We start from the raw sequence: 15772 nt of genomic DNA, 5'->3' as shown, positions 1-15772 counted from the left end.
TTTTGAGGCCCTCTATAAATCAGTTCCAAAGCGTTTATTATTTACTAACAAACAGCACTTAGCATAATAAATAAATAGCATTCATTATTTACTAATAATACTAGCACTCAGGTTGGCACCAGGTGTTGGATAATTTTTTTTTTTTGAGATGGAGTCTCGCTCTTTCGCCCAGGCTGGAGTGCAGTGGTGCTATCTCGGCTCACTGCAACCTCCTCTGCCTCCCAGGTTCAAGCAATTCTCTGCCTCAGCCTCCTGAGTAGCTGGGCTTACAGGTGCCCACCACCACGCCCAGCTAACTTTTTTTGCATTTTTAGTAGAAACAGGGTTTCTCTGTCTTGGCCAGGCTGGTCTTGAACTCCTGACTTTGTGATCCACCCGCCTTGGCCTCCTAAAGTGCTGGGATCACGCCTGGCCTGGATTATTCTTGACCAGTCAGACTTAGTTGAGGAATGATGTTGGGGTGAGAGACAATGCATTAAGTTGGTAAAAACACTGGACTATGCTCATCATAAAATGAATCAGTAAGTAAAAGATAGCATATATTATGTAATACAATGTAAAAATCTAGAGGAATAAAATGGAAGAAGGCAATATGGATAGATATTAAATATAAAGGTGATTAAACACAAATGAGAATCAGAATGGTACTTAAAGCACAGCGCTTGTATTGGACCTAAATCTTAATGTACCTCCCTAGATTTCCTCCCTGCTGCCCAGTCCTATCACCCTGTCAGTTGCCCTGGAAATCCAGTTCTTCCTCTGCTGCCACCAGACAGCCAGATGGACTAACCATGTCTAGTTTCTAATTCCTCCAGTGACCAGCAGATTTGTATGAAATACTCTACAGAGAATAGAATCTGCCACCCGTACCACCAAAGGGGCAGATGATGCATATATTACTTTAAGCAGCTAAAGTAGCAGCTAACTGCTAAAACTTTTTCAGTCTCTGTGTCAATTTTTTTAAAAACTAGATTACTGCCAGGTGCGGTGGCTCACGCCTAGCACTTTGGGAGGCCGAGGTGGGTGGATCACCTGAAGTCAGGAGTTCAAGACCAGCCTGGCCATCATGGTGAAACCCCATCTTTAAAAAAAAAAAAAAAAAACTAGATTACTATGTATAACATGCAGATCTCAAATGTCACATAAACAAAATGCAACGGAATAGTTTTGTTAAGTTTTCTCTCCTGGGACACCTGTCAAATTTAGACATTTATGATTAAGTCATAGTAAGCCAGGGAAGGACAGATTTTCCAGTCTTGTGATTAGCAAGTTCTTATAAGAATGGATAAACGTAGTTAAATGTTAGAGTTTAAGCAATATAGCTTTCTTAGGTTTTGTTTTATTTTTTGTTTGTTTGGAGACAGTCTGACTGTGTCATCCAGGCTCCAGTGCAGTGGCATGATCTTGGCTCACTGCAACCTCCGCTGCCTGGGTTCAAGCAATTCTCCCACCTCGGCCTCCTGAGTAGCTGAGATTAAAGGTGGGTGCCACCATGCTCGCTAATTTTTGTATTTTTAGTAGAAGGATTCACTGTTGGCCAGGCTGGTCTTGAACTCTTGACCTCAGGTGATCCACCCACCTCAGCCTCTCAAAGTGCTGGAATTACAGGTGTGAGCCACCTTGCTCAGCGCAGTTTCTATTATATATATACTTGATATATAAACACTTGATATTTCTATTATATATATACTTGATATATAAACATCCTTAAATGTAAGATGTTCCATATGATTGCACATAAAAAATTTGTTCAACAATGACAATTTGTCAATATATTAATGTAATAAATATTTTGAACTGGAATCACCTATAAAAAATGATAAATCCTGAAAAGAAACAGTTTCAAGTCAAATTATGTTTAAAAGTTACATTTTATAAAGAAAACAAGTATGGGCAGGAAATATTGGCCACATACCCACTTTTATTTGTACAAGTGTTTGCTATACAAACAATAGTATTCTTACCAAAGAAACCCCCGAAATATCTAAATTTAATCCCACAAATTCAAATTAGTGTGCTTTGAATAACAAAAATCAAAGCTAGTCTCATCATCTGCACATTCATTTGGTAAGTCAAACTGCATTAAAAAAAATGTATCTGCTATTGTGCAGAACTGATTGCTTTTCGGCACCTAAATGAAAACTGCTACCCAGCTATCTTTTTTTAAGTAAAAAATAACAGATCATTGGTGAAATTCCGTAAAAGCAGAAACGCAGCCAAGGGTTGATGGTATTTAAGGGCAGACGCAGAAATTATGTTCCCGCCCCCGCAACTCCCGATGATTATTACAACTACTTAAGAAAACAGAGTCCATAAAAATTAAGCAAAGGAGCACCACAAGTCTTCCACTTAGGCACAATCTGCCAATCTGAAGCCATCAGGTCGGGGAAGGAATGTAGGTCGTAATGTCCTTTGCCACTCCCGAGAGGGGCAGGGCCGGGCGAGGGACGATTCCAGTTAGGCGTGGAGGTGTCTGCTGGCGGCCTACAGACACCCGGGTATCGCAAGGCTCCCAGGCGCTCTGGGGCTGTCACTAACAGCTAGGCCTTCTCTTGTGATCCGGGAAGCTCCCGAGCACCCGCGGACCCCACATGCAGCCTAAGAGCGCGAAGTGGAGCTCGCGATGTTTCGCGCGTGCGCCGTCCTGGGGCGACGTGACCCGGAAGCACTAGCTCGTCGGTTGCCAGGAAGCTGTGAGCGCGGGGACCTATGGGCAGGTCGCGTCACTGCAGTCGGATCTCGGCAGACGCTCCCAAACCCGGGTTTGAGTTCTAAGTTGCGGACTCGGCTTCCGAGTGGGCAGCTCGCAGGCTAGCCAGATGGTACTTTGGTGCCGAGTTGGACTTTTTGTTTATTTTTTGTTGTTGTTGACGCTGATTATCTTTTGGATAAAGAGGCATCGATCCTTATTCTCGGGACTTTCCTCTAAAACCCCACGTTGCTCCAACTGGGAGATTAGAGGAATTGTGCACCTGGGACCCGGGTGGTGCCTTCCAAGTTCAGGGTGTTTCTTGATTTTAACCAGGGAATTACCGAAATCGAGGCTTTTCCCCCAGACTGGGGCATTTGGCTTTTCGGATTTTGTAAACCTGCTCTCCCTCGTTCCTCCCACTTACAAATTATACATGTTATTTAAATGTGATATATAATGTATTACATATATGTATTATATGCATGTTATAATACATATATGTATTATATATATGGATTACACATATGCCATTATAGGAAGATTGGAAATAACTGGATTTTAAAGTCACCCACAATCCTGTGTCTTTGGACTTTCTACTCTTCCTAAATTTTCTGCTCTTTCTATATTAAATCCAGTCATTTCTACTCTTCCAATATTAAATCTTGGTTTTACATTTTATTTTCTAGTATCTTATTTTTGCATGTGTGTATTTGTGGGGTTTTCTTTAAAAAAACATACTGTACATGCTGCTTTGTATCTGCCTTCTTTCATTAAACAATAGATTGTAAAGATTTTCATAACAATTTTAAACAACATTTTCAAAAACATTCTGTTGTCTGAGTGCATTGGAATCAATTTCAGAAAAACAATTCACTATTTGGTCATGAAGTCGTATAGCTTTTTAATTTGGGTTTGTTTTTTATCAACAAATCTATGCGAACATTTATTATTACTATTATTATTACTATTATCTGACACGGAGTTTCTCTCTTGTTGCCCAGGCTGGAGTGCAATGGTGCGATCTCGGCTCACCGCAACTTCCTCCTCCCGGGTTCAAGCGATTCTCCTGCTTCAGTCTCCCGAGTAGCTGGGATTACAGGCATGCGCCACCACGCCTGGCTAATTTTTGTATTTTTAGTAGAGACGGGGTTTTGCCATGTTGGCCAAGCTGGTCTTGAACTCCTGGCCTCAAGTGATCTGCCCGCCTCAGCCTCCCAAAGTGCTGAAATTACAGGTGTGAGTCACCGAGCCTGGCTGCTTGGCAGTCTTAAGCCCCACCCTGAAAGCATTTATCATTCCCATAAATGTATTTGTACTTTTATGACATGTACATCCCTGTGTGGTATACTATGGCTTCATTTTTAACATTCAGTCATCAGCAATTTGTTTTAGAGTGTGGTGTGAAGTAGGTATTTAAATTATTTTCTTTTTTAAAAAAATGCAATACTAACTTTGCTAGAAACTGACAAACTATTTACCAGAGTGGTTGTACTATATTGCATTCCCACCAGTATAAGACTTCCAGTTGCTCCATGCCCCTGACAGCACTTGGTATTGAATGTCAGTCCACATACTGTTTATTCCTAACCGACACTACAGATTGCTATGGCAATACCTCACATTTTAAAGCCTGGTGGGATGAGGCTGATATAGTGGCTCACACCTGTAATCCCAGCAATTGGGAAGCTGAGGCGAGATGATAACTTGAGCCTGAGTAGTTGAGACCAGGCTGGGCAAGATGGCGAGACCTCATCTCTACAAAAAAAGAAAAAAATTGGCCAGGCATGGTGGTGCATGCCTTTGATCCCAGCCACTTGAGAGGCTTAGGTGGGAGGATCACTTGAGCCCAAGTCAAGACTGCAGTGAGCTGTAATGGCACCACTGCACTCCAACCTGGGCAACAGAGTGAGACTCTGTCTCCATAAACAGAAAAACAAGCAAACCAAATAACCAAAGACTGTGAGGCTCACTCCAGAGCAGTATATAGACATATTTCTCTTTTCCTTTAATAGCTATATAGTATTACATTATGTAGTTGTACCATATTTTTTCAACTGGCATCCAGTTGATGGATATTTGTGTTGTTCTAGTTGACTTTGAAGTGGTGCAGCAATGACTAGCCTTGTGCATTTATTTTTTTCCCCTATCTTTGACACTTCTTTTTTTTTTTTTTTTTTGAGACGGAGTTTCACTCTTGTTACCCAGGCTGGAGTGCAATGGCGCGATCTCGGCTCACCGCAACCTCCGCCTCCTGGGTTCAGGAATTCTCCTGCCTCAGCCTCCCGAGTAGCTGGGATTACAGGCACGCGCCACCATGCCCAGCTAATTTTTTGTATTTTAGTAGAGACGGGGTTTCACCATGTTGACCAGGATGGTCTCGATCTCTTGACCTCGTGATCCACCCGCCTCGGCCTCCCAAAGTGCTGGGATTACAGGCTTGAGCCACCGTGCCCGGCCTGACACTTCTTTTTAAACAGAATTATGGAGGTACTATAGTTGAAGATGGAAGGAAGGTTTGTGGGAAGGGATGATATTCAACATACTTAACAACCAATATGACGCGGTCACCATCCATTGGAATAGTCACATGTCTAGGGCTGCAATGGGATTTTAGAAGCCTCCTCATAAATCAGCAATTAACACTTTAGTCAGGAATCAAGGAGAGGTCAGAGAAGTCCTAGGGAAATGGCAAGGGCAATGAAAGAACATTTCAGAGGGCATAGGAGAATTTTACTATTTTAGCAACCATTCAGTTAAACAGTGTAAAATAATCATCAGCCGGCTGGGCGCAGTAGTTCACACCTGTTATCTCAGCACTTTTGGGAGGCTGAGGTGGGTAAATCACGAAGTCGGGAGATTGAGACCATCCTGGCCAACATCCTGTTTCTACTAAAAATACAAAAAAAATTAGTTGGGTGTGGTGGTGCACGCCTGTAGTCCCAGCTACTTGGGATGCTGAGGCAGGAGAATTGCTTGAACCCAGGAGGCAGAGATTGTAGTGAGCCAGGATTACGCCACTGCACTACAGCCTGGACGACAGTGTGAGACTCTGTCTCAGAAAAAAAAAATAATTATCATCATCAGCCCAATTTACATGTTTGCTGTTGGAAAGATATGGTATATAATCTGATTATCTTCTTGTCCTGTGAAATGGGAGGAATAGTCATCTGTTGAAGTCAAGGAGGAAGGTAGAATGGTCAGAGTTTTGAAGAACTGTTCAAATAACTAATTGTAGGGAGTCCTAGAGAATTACAGAAGTATGGTACATTTTTTGGGGTGTAATGAAGACGAAACTAAGGCTTGGAATCATTAATGCTTAGTGGTCTAAAGCTTCTGTTGACTAAATTGTTTTCCAGGTAGTGTTCAACATTTCTCTGGTAAGAAAAAAAAAAAGCTGAAAACAAATAACTGGCTTTGTGTAGTGTTTGGTTTCTCGGGATGAATAGGCTGAAAGAGTAGATGAACAAAAGACTTATTGTTATTGGCAAGAGAGTGATTGATACAAAAGATCATGAAATCTAAAGTCAACAATGAAGGGAATAAAGAGAAGAGTCCTTAGAGTTAGGGAAAAAGTATAAGGGACAATGCAAGGTCAAGATTTCCTTGAAGAATGTCTAGGTGGAAACATAAATGAGGAATCTGGCAAGAGGGGATCGTGACCCAAGAGTCGGGTGAAATTGGGAAAATGTAAGTAGTAATGAGATAGGGGCTAAAACAGAAAGCTTAAGCACTGCCATCTTATAGAAAAACCACCTGGGCCCTGAGCAGAGTTGTAGTTCTTAGAACTGCTACTGTATTGCAATTCTCAGAAGTGTTATTTTTTTTCTAAGGTTAAAAATTTCCACTGCTACGCCCCTTCCCCTGCAACAAACCGCTGACTTTAGCTTCTGTACAAACAGCTTGCCTTGCACAACCCTGAGCCCCCTGAAACAAGGATATGGTTTTGCAGCTTAAATACCTTGCTCTCCCTGAGCTCGGGGCCACGGGTTGGAGAGACGTGAGTCCTCCGCGGCCACTGGCAATAAACACCCTGCAATTTGGCATACTATTGTCTTGGTGTTGATTTTCTTTACTCACTCTGGTACAACAGTAATATCAGGATATGACTGTGGTATGGTAGATGAAGTGGAATGGAGGAAAATGATATGAGAGATGAAGATCAAATCTCATGTTGAATTGTGATGAGTTATAGCTGACATATCCTGACATTATCCTTATATACGTTTATTTTGTGATGTTATCGAACTATTACATCTTATTTGTTTAGTTGACTTTCTAAGCATCCCAGTTGACAAACAAATGTTCTGAGAGGCCAAGCAGTGGACAGATATTCCACATGACCTAATTAGGACTTTAAAAAGACCATCCAGGATGATGTTTGGAATGAGGTTGGAGAGCCAAGTGCTAAAGTCTTTAGAGACTAAAAGGGAGTGACCAGGAGGCTGGTAAGAGGACAGATGTCAGAATGTATATTCTGTTGACAGCAGCCTGAATAGAATAATTTATTGTTTTAAGGAAAGTGGAAGCAAAGAGGATCCTGTTCTTGTCTGCAGACCCCTGAGGTAGGTGGGATTCTAGACAATAAACATAACTCATGAGAGGCTGCTGGGGAAGCACTGTTGTTAGCCAAACTGGGAAAAAGTGTTGAGGGTGAATATTGGTTAGTCACGGAGCTGCAATTCCAAAAAGTATGTGGGAAGGAAGGGCTTTGTAGGGTAGATGGGAGTAGGGTTTAGACCAGCATGAAAGGACATAGTTTTATGTGGTAGGGAAATATATATACATGTATCTTTATCTCCTTCCTGCCTTATTGACTTCATGAGTCTGGACTCAATATTACAGAGTTTCCTTCTAGATTCTGGAAATGCATTTTTCATCAGTTTTAGTTTTAGTTATGCTATTTTTGTCTTCCTCAGTGTTTTCATCAATTTTTTGTGTGTGTGTCCGAATTTGGAGAGGCTGCTAACAGATGCTATTTTGAACTGGAAATTCACCTATATATTCCTCTATTACTATTACGGTTATTTTCTTTTCTTTTAAATCCCTCTGATATAGTTGGATGTTTGTCTCTGCTCAAATCTCAAGTTGAATTGTGATAAGTTATAGTTATAGTTGATATATACAGAAATTATTCTTATTGTACATTTATTTTATAATGTTAGCAAACTATTAGATCTTATTTGTTCAGTTGACTCTCTAGGGATCTCAGTTGACAAACAAATGTTCTCCTGGCATATACTACTCATGTAGTGTTGCTGCTATTTAAATAAGTTTTCTTAAAAAACTAAAAAAAAACTTTTTTCCTTCTTTCTGGCGTTTAAGATGTGGAAGCAAGGATGTGGTAGGTCCTCTGGTGCGAAAGTTCGGATTTCCTTGCGTCTTCCAGTAGGAGCTGTGATCAACTGTGCTAACAACACAGGAGCCAAAAACCTGTATATCATCTCCATGAAGGGGATCGAGGGACAGCTGCTGGTGTGGATCCCAAAGTGCTGGGATTACAGGAGTGAGCCACTGTGCCCAGCCTGTGGAAATATATTTTTAAGTACTTGGTATCTGATCTTCCTCCTCACAAAGTTGTCTGGATGGGTAAGATTATTTTAACATCAGACTTCTGTAAGATATGCTCACTATTTACTTAGGGAAAAAGGCTATAATTCTGATGTAAAAATCTGTGAAAACAAGAATTTCTAATATTAATAATCATGAATGAAGACGAGTTTCAAATCTTGTTTTTTTTTTTTTAACTCCCAACCTGATTTCTGAAGTCTTAAAAGTATCGAAACATTTCTTTTTTTTTTTTTTGGGACGGAGTCTTGCTTGCTCTGTCACCCAGGCTGGAGTACAGTGGTGTGATTTCAGCTCAAGACAACCTCTGCCTTATGGATTCAAGTGATTCTCCTGTCTCAGCTTCCCAATTAGCTGGGATTACAGGCATGTGCCAAAATGCCTGGCTAATTTTTGTATTTTTAGTAGAGATGGGTTTCACCATGTTGGCCAGGCTGGTCTCAAACTCCTGACCTCAGGTGATCCTCCCACCTTGACCTCCCAAAGTGCTGGGATTACAGGCATGAACTACTGCACTCGGCTGACATTTCTTGGCATAAATATTTACATTTTGAAAAAATTAAACATTATTATTATTTTTGAGATGGAGATGAAGATGTACACCTTAGTTCAGGCCTTTGAAGAATGAAGAGAGGGTGATGGCTGGCTGTTTCTCTGGAGCTAAAAGAAGGGATCCCACGGTGTTGGGGCTCAAACATTGGCTATCTCAGGAGCTCAGGGGAAAGGCCCCATGAAGCTGGAATTCAGATATCTGAGGAGAGCACTGATTGCTGCTGTTATCTCTGAGGGGTGCAATAAGGCTGATTCTGTGATTGTTGGAAAAAGGATGGAGATTAAAACCACCTGCTGGCTAAAGCAATTGCTCCTGCCACGGTAAAAGGCAGCTGCTGCTGGGATGATGCTCACAGAATGGAGCAAGTCCCTTCTTCCTCTTGCCTTTGTTGCCCTGTTGGTGGAATCTAGCAGGGGCGCCCCAGTGACATGGAGTTGAGTATAAAAAGGGTGACTGTGTGAACGAGAAACAATAACCACTACACATTTACTTGTTTCTCTAGTGTGATTCTGAGTCGCAAAATCACTAAGTTACAGGATTTGTACACTTCAAATTTTAGTAGAGACTCCCACGTTAAACTCCTTTTCTTTTTTCTTTCTTTCTTTTTTTTTTTTTTAAATAAAGACAGGGTTTCACCATGTTGGTCAGGCTGGTCTTGAACTCCCGACCTCAGGCGATCTACCCACCTTGGCCTCCAAAGTGCTTGGATTACAGGCGTGAGCCACCACGCCCGGCCGTTGAACTCCTTTTCTAAACTGCACATAACACTTTCAATATGGATAAAAGGGGACGGGGGGCGAGATTTAGAGAGAATATTGCCTCAGTAATCACATTTTAAGAAGACTTGGGAATACTGTCAAAATGCAGGATCTGATTCAGGAGTTCCGAGGGGCCCGAATTGGCCATTCTAACAAACGCCCAGGTGATACTGATGATTGCATCCCTTTGGAAGTCTAACCCATTCCCATTCTCCCACAGCCTCTACCGTAACATCCTATTGCTACCCTCATGTGAAACTGCCCCTCTTGTGATTCATGGCAGTTTCTTACCCGCTAAGCAAGGAACAAATATTGCTTCTGAAAGCGCTGAAGATAGGATTTGGCGCCACGGATCCAATGCTTGGCTTCCTATTGGCCAGGAATGACGTCACTCAGATGGGCGTGGCTTTAACTGTAACGTCTAAGGCGGCGGATGGTCAGTGACACAGCGGGAGGCGGGAGGCGGGAGCGGAAGTGGGGCAGCAGGAGAACGGGGCGGGTGGCGGAAAATGGGGTCCGGGGGAAGTTATTACAGGTAGTCCTCTTCCGGCACCAGAGGCCGGAAGTTGTCGCCAGGACGTGTCAATCTGGGTTTGAGGGCTCAGAATACAGCTGCAACCGCGACCATGGGCGGGAAGAACAAGCAGCGAACTAAAGGGAACCTGAGGGTGAGTTGGGGGGTGGCTCGGCCGACCAGGGAGCCTAGCTTCGAGGCGGCTGGTACTGCCCAGTGCGTGGCTGGAGGGTGTGTGGAGCGCGGCTGTGGGGAGGCGTGTGTTTGAGTGTCGAGTGTGACCTCTGCGTTGTGTGTGAGTCCCTGACGGCGGTTTGGGTTATCTCTGAGCAGACTGGGGAATTGTGAGAGAAGAGATGTTCCATGCCAGACCTGTCCCCATCCAAGCACACACCCACAATATTCATGAAGAAATGATTCTGTGTCAGTTTCAGTGGAAGGTTATCTGGCAGAGGTAGCAATTTAGTTGGGGGAGGGCGGCGCTAGGAAGGAGGAGATTTTGGAGGATGTTAAAGTGAACCCACTGTGGAGGTTACCGCTGATCGTGCTTCTACTTTGCTACCTACAGGGACTGCTCCTAAGCCAGAGCTCTTAGGATGGTATATTTGGTTTCTGGTCTGCCTGTTACCCCTTTCCATCTGAAGCCGCATCTTCAACTCCCTCCTCTTGGCTTACTTCAGCCGTACTCATCTCTTCACCGTGCCTTGACCTTAACCTGGCCCGCTCCCAACGCTCTTCAGTTAGGTGGCTCCGAACTTTCCCATGATCACCCTCTTGTAGCCCTTCCCCACTCCCTGTTCTTCCTGCTTTATTTTACTCCGCTGTATTTATGACTTTTAACATAATATGGCATTTAGTGTCTTGTTTCACTAGGATGTAAGTATTTTGAAAGCAAATGTTTTTATCCTCGAATAAAACAGAGACTAGCACCTAATAGGCGCTCACTAAGTACTTGTTTAAAGAAGACCTTAAAGTGGATTCGTGTAAAACTGCAATGAGCGGTGTTATAATGGTATTTTTTTATGTCGTTAGATTTGTTATAGTACAGTCCAATTTTATAAGAATACTTTTTTCCTGTTTCTGATATAGTTAATTCTAGTGATTTCAATGTCACATTTTCTCAAATCAGTCACTTAATCTGTTTTGGAGGATAACAGTATTAGCAATTCTAGCAACCTATTGTGTTACTGTGCTAATCACTTGCATCCTCATTTAATGTTTTTTATTTTACAAATTTTTCTCAATGTTTTATATTTGAAAAGTTCTTATGAGGAAAAGTTGCAAGAATATTAGAGTGACATCCCATATGCTCTTTACCTAGATTCACCAATTGTTAATACTTGGTTGCATTTGCTTTCTTTCTCTTACTTTATGTATTTTGCTGAACTGTATGAGAGTTAGTTGCAGAAGTCGGGACTCTTAACCTCTAAATACATCAGCACGTATCTTCTTTTTTTTTTTTTTTTTTTTTTCGAGACGGAGTTTCGCTCTTGTTACCCAGGCTGGAGTGCAATGGCGCGATCTCGGCTCACCGCAACCTCCGCCTCCTGGGTTCAGGCAATTCTCCTGCCTCAGCCTCCTGAGTAGCTGGGATTACAGGCACGCGCCACCATGCCCAGCTAATTTTTTTTTTGTATTAGTAGAGACGGGGTTTCACCATGTTGACCAGGATGGTCTCGATCTCTTGACCTCGTGATCCACCCGCCTCGGCCTCCCAAAGTGCTGGGATTACAGGCTTGAGCCACCGCGCCCGGCCCCGTATCTTCTAAAGACAATGCCATTCTTCTAGCCTGTAGCAATTACAGTAATGAGTATAGTATGCAGAAACTCTGACTTTTGTGTAATACTGTAATCCAGTATACAGCCTTGTATTTAGACTTACGTAGTTATCCCAATAATGTTCTCTACAGACTTTTTTTTTTTTTGTTTTGTTTTGTTAGACAGGTTCACTCTGTCTCCCAGCCTGGAGTGCAGTGCTATGATCATGCCCATTGCAGTGTTGATTTCTTGGGCTCAAGAAGTGGTCCTTCCACCTCAGCCTCCTCAGTAGCTAGGACTCCTGGCTAATATATGTATTTTTTTCGGGACAGGGTCTCTGTCTGTTACCCAGGCTGGAATGCTGGGGCGTGATCTCGGCTCACTGCAAACTTCCGCCTCTCGGGTTCAAGTGATCCTCTCTCACCTCAGCCTTTCCAGTAACTGGGACTACAGGCACAGGCCATCACAGCCAGCTAATTTTTATATTTTTTTTATAGAGACAATTTTGCCATGTTGCCCAGTCTGGGGCTTTTCTTTTCTTTTTTAAAGATAAATGATTTTAACATTTGAGATCCAGTCAAGGATCACTCATTCCATTTAGCTACCATTTGGCTTTCTTTGATCCAGAGTTTCTCAGTGCTGTTTAAGCAGGGAGAGGAGTGTATTTTTAAACAAAATTTGGAAGAGTCTGGGTCATTTGTTTAATTAATTCATATTGATCTAGTTGTTTCCTTATGATTAGATTCAGGCTAAACAATTTTTAGAAGGAATCTTTCATAGATGATAAATCTTTCTCTGTGCATCATACCAGGGGCACTTTGCACCTGTTTGTCCCCTTATTGGTGGTATTTGTTTAACCACTTGGTTAAGGTGTTGTCCATTATAAAGTTATCTTTTTCCATTTGTCAGTGACAAATAATATGTTAGTTTGAAACTGAATGTCCTATCCTTCCACAAACTTTCACCTAATGTTTTGAGTACCCTTTGATTCTTGCTGGAATCAGTTATTACTATGGTGATTTGAAAACTTATGTTTAATCATGAAAACAACCCAAGTAATGAATTAATTACTCAGATATCATTTTAAATGTGATGAAACTGAGGTTTAGAGAAATTAGCTTGCATGAGCTCGTGTAGCCAGGAAGTTGTGGAGTTGGGATTTTAACTTTAATGTGGCAAAGTCTTCAATGGAAGACTTTGATACTGGATGTCAGATATTCAGAGATAATAGACAGATGTCTGCTGTTCTTGAACTGTTAGTTTGATGATACAGACACATATGTAAGCAAATATTATATTAAAGCATTATGATGCAGGTATTAGAAGAAAGAATATGGGAGAATAAAAAAGAATGAGGAAAGGCAAGTGTTGCAAATATGAGTTTGAAGGATGAGTGGGAGTTTGTCAGGAAGTGAAAAAAAAGGAAGCATTTTCAGATAGAAAGAAAAGAGTATATAAAGATCAAATTGTGAAAGGGCATCACATAGATAACTTTTTTTTTTTTTTGAGACAGTGTCTCGGCTCACTGCAACCGCCACTTCCCTGGTTCAAGCAATTCTCTTGCCTCAGCCTCTTGCGTAGCTGGGATTACAGGCGTGCACCACTACACCCAGCTAATTTTTTGTATTTTTAGTAGAGATGGGATTTTGCCGTGTTGGCCAGGCTGGTCTCAAACTCCTGGCCTGAAGTGATCTGCCCATCTCAGCCTTCCAAAATGCTAGGATTACAGACATGAGCCACCATGCCCTGCCTCAGAGAACGTTGAATTCAGTTTGGTACTAGAGCAGGAATGATGGCAGCATAATTAGAGAAGGAGGTGGGGCAAGGGAAGGAAAGAGTGGCAGGAGGTAAGACTGGGAAAAGTTGAGTTTAGATGGTAAAAGATCTTGTAAGTCTTCCTTGGTTTGGTCTGTAAACTGTAGACTCAGGATTGCCACCTCAAATACCTCTAGAAGCTAGGCCCGAAAGAATGTAGACAGAAGTATTCATAGTATAAGAAAAAATAGGGCCGGGCGTGGTGGCTTACGCCTGTAATCCCAGCACTTTGGGAGGCTAAGGCGGGTGGATCACGAGGTCAAGAGATCGAGACCATCCTGGTCAACATGGTGAAACCCCATCTGTACTAAAAATACAAAAAATTAGCTGGGCACGGTGGTGCATGCCTGTAATCCCAGCTACTCAGGAGGCTGAGGCAGGAGAATTGCCTGAACCCAGGAGGCAGAGGTTGCGGTGAGCCGAGATCGCGCCATTGCACTCCAGCCTGGGTAACAAGAGTGAAACTCGGTCTCAAAAAAAAAAATAAATAAATAAAGGTCATAAATAGAATTGTTTCTTAATTTTTATTAAACTATGGGTATAGCACTTAATATACAAAGGTCATAAGAATAACTATTTTAAATTCAAAGTAGACGTTGAAAGAAAGATAATTAGTGCATTTAAAAGTAACTTGGGTTGTTTTCATGATATCCTAAAGTCATCATATTTAGTTTTTAGAATTATGATTCACTAACTGCTTCCTTTTTAGCTCTTTATTCATGTACCAGTATTGAGAAAGGTGAATTGAATTACCAATATTAATTCATTTCAGTAAACTTAAAAAATAGAGAACCACTGCTTTGCCTATGGAGTAGCCATTCTTTTATTCTTTTCTCTTTTTGTTTTTGAAATGGAGTTTTAGTCTTTTTGCCCAGGCTGGAGTGCAATGGCACGATCTCGACACACTGCAACCTCCGCCTCCTGGGTTCAAGCAGTTCTTCTGCCTCAGCCTCCCAAGTAGCTGGGATTAAAGGCATGCTCCACCAAGCCTGGCTGATTTTTGTATTTTTAGTAGAGATGGGATTTTACCATGTTAGCCAAAGTGGTCTCGAACTTCTGACTTTGGGTGATCTACTCTCCTTGGCCTCCCAAAGTGCTGGGATTACAGGCATTAACCACTGTGCCTGACCTATTTTCTTAATAGACTTGCTTTCACTTAGTTTTAAATGCTACAGAATGAAGAAAAAAATGTAATGCAGGCCATCATTTTCTTTTCTAGTCACTTAATTCAATATAGAAAGTAGGCCAGATTATTCCTTGTCAAATGAATTTTCCAAACACACTTTTGCTAGGTATTAGCAATTTTTTTTTTTTTTTTGAGACAGAGTCTCACTCTGTTGCCCCGGGGGGAGTGCAGTGGCACGATCTTGGCTCACTGCAACCTCAGCCTCCTAGGTTCAAGTGATTCTCGTACCTCAGCCTCCTGAGTAGCTGGGATTACAGGTGCCCACCACCATACCTGGCTAATTTTTGTGTTTTTTTTGTAGAGGTGGGGTTTTGCCATGTTGCCCAGGCTGGTCTTGAACTCTAGGGCTCAAGTGATCTACCCGCCTTGGTCTCTCAAAGTGTTGGGATTACAGGCATGAGCCACCCTGCTCCGCTGGTATGAGCAATTTGAATCACACATTTGGATAACTGTTGGCAAACATCCTTCTAGAGAAACAAGAAATAGATGAGTTTAAATGGATTGTGATGTCTGAAACATTTTCTCTTTCGATGACAATAAGTTAATTTCTTTCAGCAGTTCAAATATTTCTTTGTATCAACCTCCTAACTTTTAGTTGAAGACTGCTATATTGTGTATCAGTCAAACAAATCCCTGAGTATGATTCAAAACAAAGGAGTCTGTCTTATAGATTGACCACTGTATTGATTTTTATGGCCATAATAATGTAATTTTAGCCCAAGGAGGTTAGGCTAAGCTTTGAGTATGTGGAAATGAGTGTATCCACCCTCAAGGAACTCTCAGTCTAGCAGCAGCTATCATTAGATCTGGGCCATTGTGATTGCTTAATAAATACTTGTTCAATTTATGAATGAATGAAAAGATGGGTTCTATTTATGAGTTAATTTTACATCATTACACAGTATACAAGAGTGTATACATACTATTTATA

The 15772-nt window shown here is 41.8% G+C and overlaps 1 protein-coding gene across 2 annotated transcripts in view; it reads left to right on the top strand.

Annotated features, from left to right (window-relative positions):
- The first annotated feature begins 10110 nt into the window (after positions 1–10110).
- The window catches only part of LTN1 (listerin E3 ubiquitin protein ligase 1), a 64497-nt gene continuing 58835 nt past the window's right edge, over positions 10111–15772 (top strand). Inside the window, exon 1 of one of the 2 annotated variants that reach the window (XM_012446841.2) lies at positions 10111–10236. In XM_012446841.2, the coding sequence (XP_012302264.1) occupies positions 10195–10236 (42 nt within the window). In that variant the 5' untranslated portion in view covers positions 10111–10194. The remainder of the gene's footprint in view (positions 10237–15772) is intronic. The other variant, XM_012446830.2, reaches the window with a different exon arrangement.

This window comes from Aotus nancymaae, unplaced genomic scaffold (assembly GCF_030222135.1).
Source record: "Aotus nancymaae isolate 86718 unplaced genomic scaffold, 86718_ANA_hifiasm-v0.15.2.pri h1tg000022l_1, whole genome shotgun sequence".
Lineage (NCBI taxonomy): Eukaryota > Metazoa > Chordata > Mammalia > Primates > Aotidae > Aotus > Aotus nancymaae.
The sequence above is the reverse complement of the archived record's forward strand: the minus strand, read 5'-3'. Positions and strand labels throughout refer to the sequence as shown.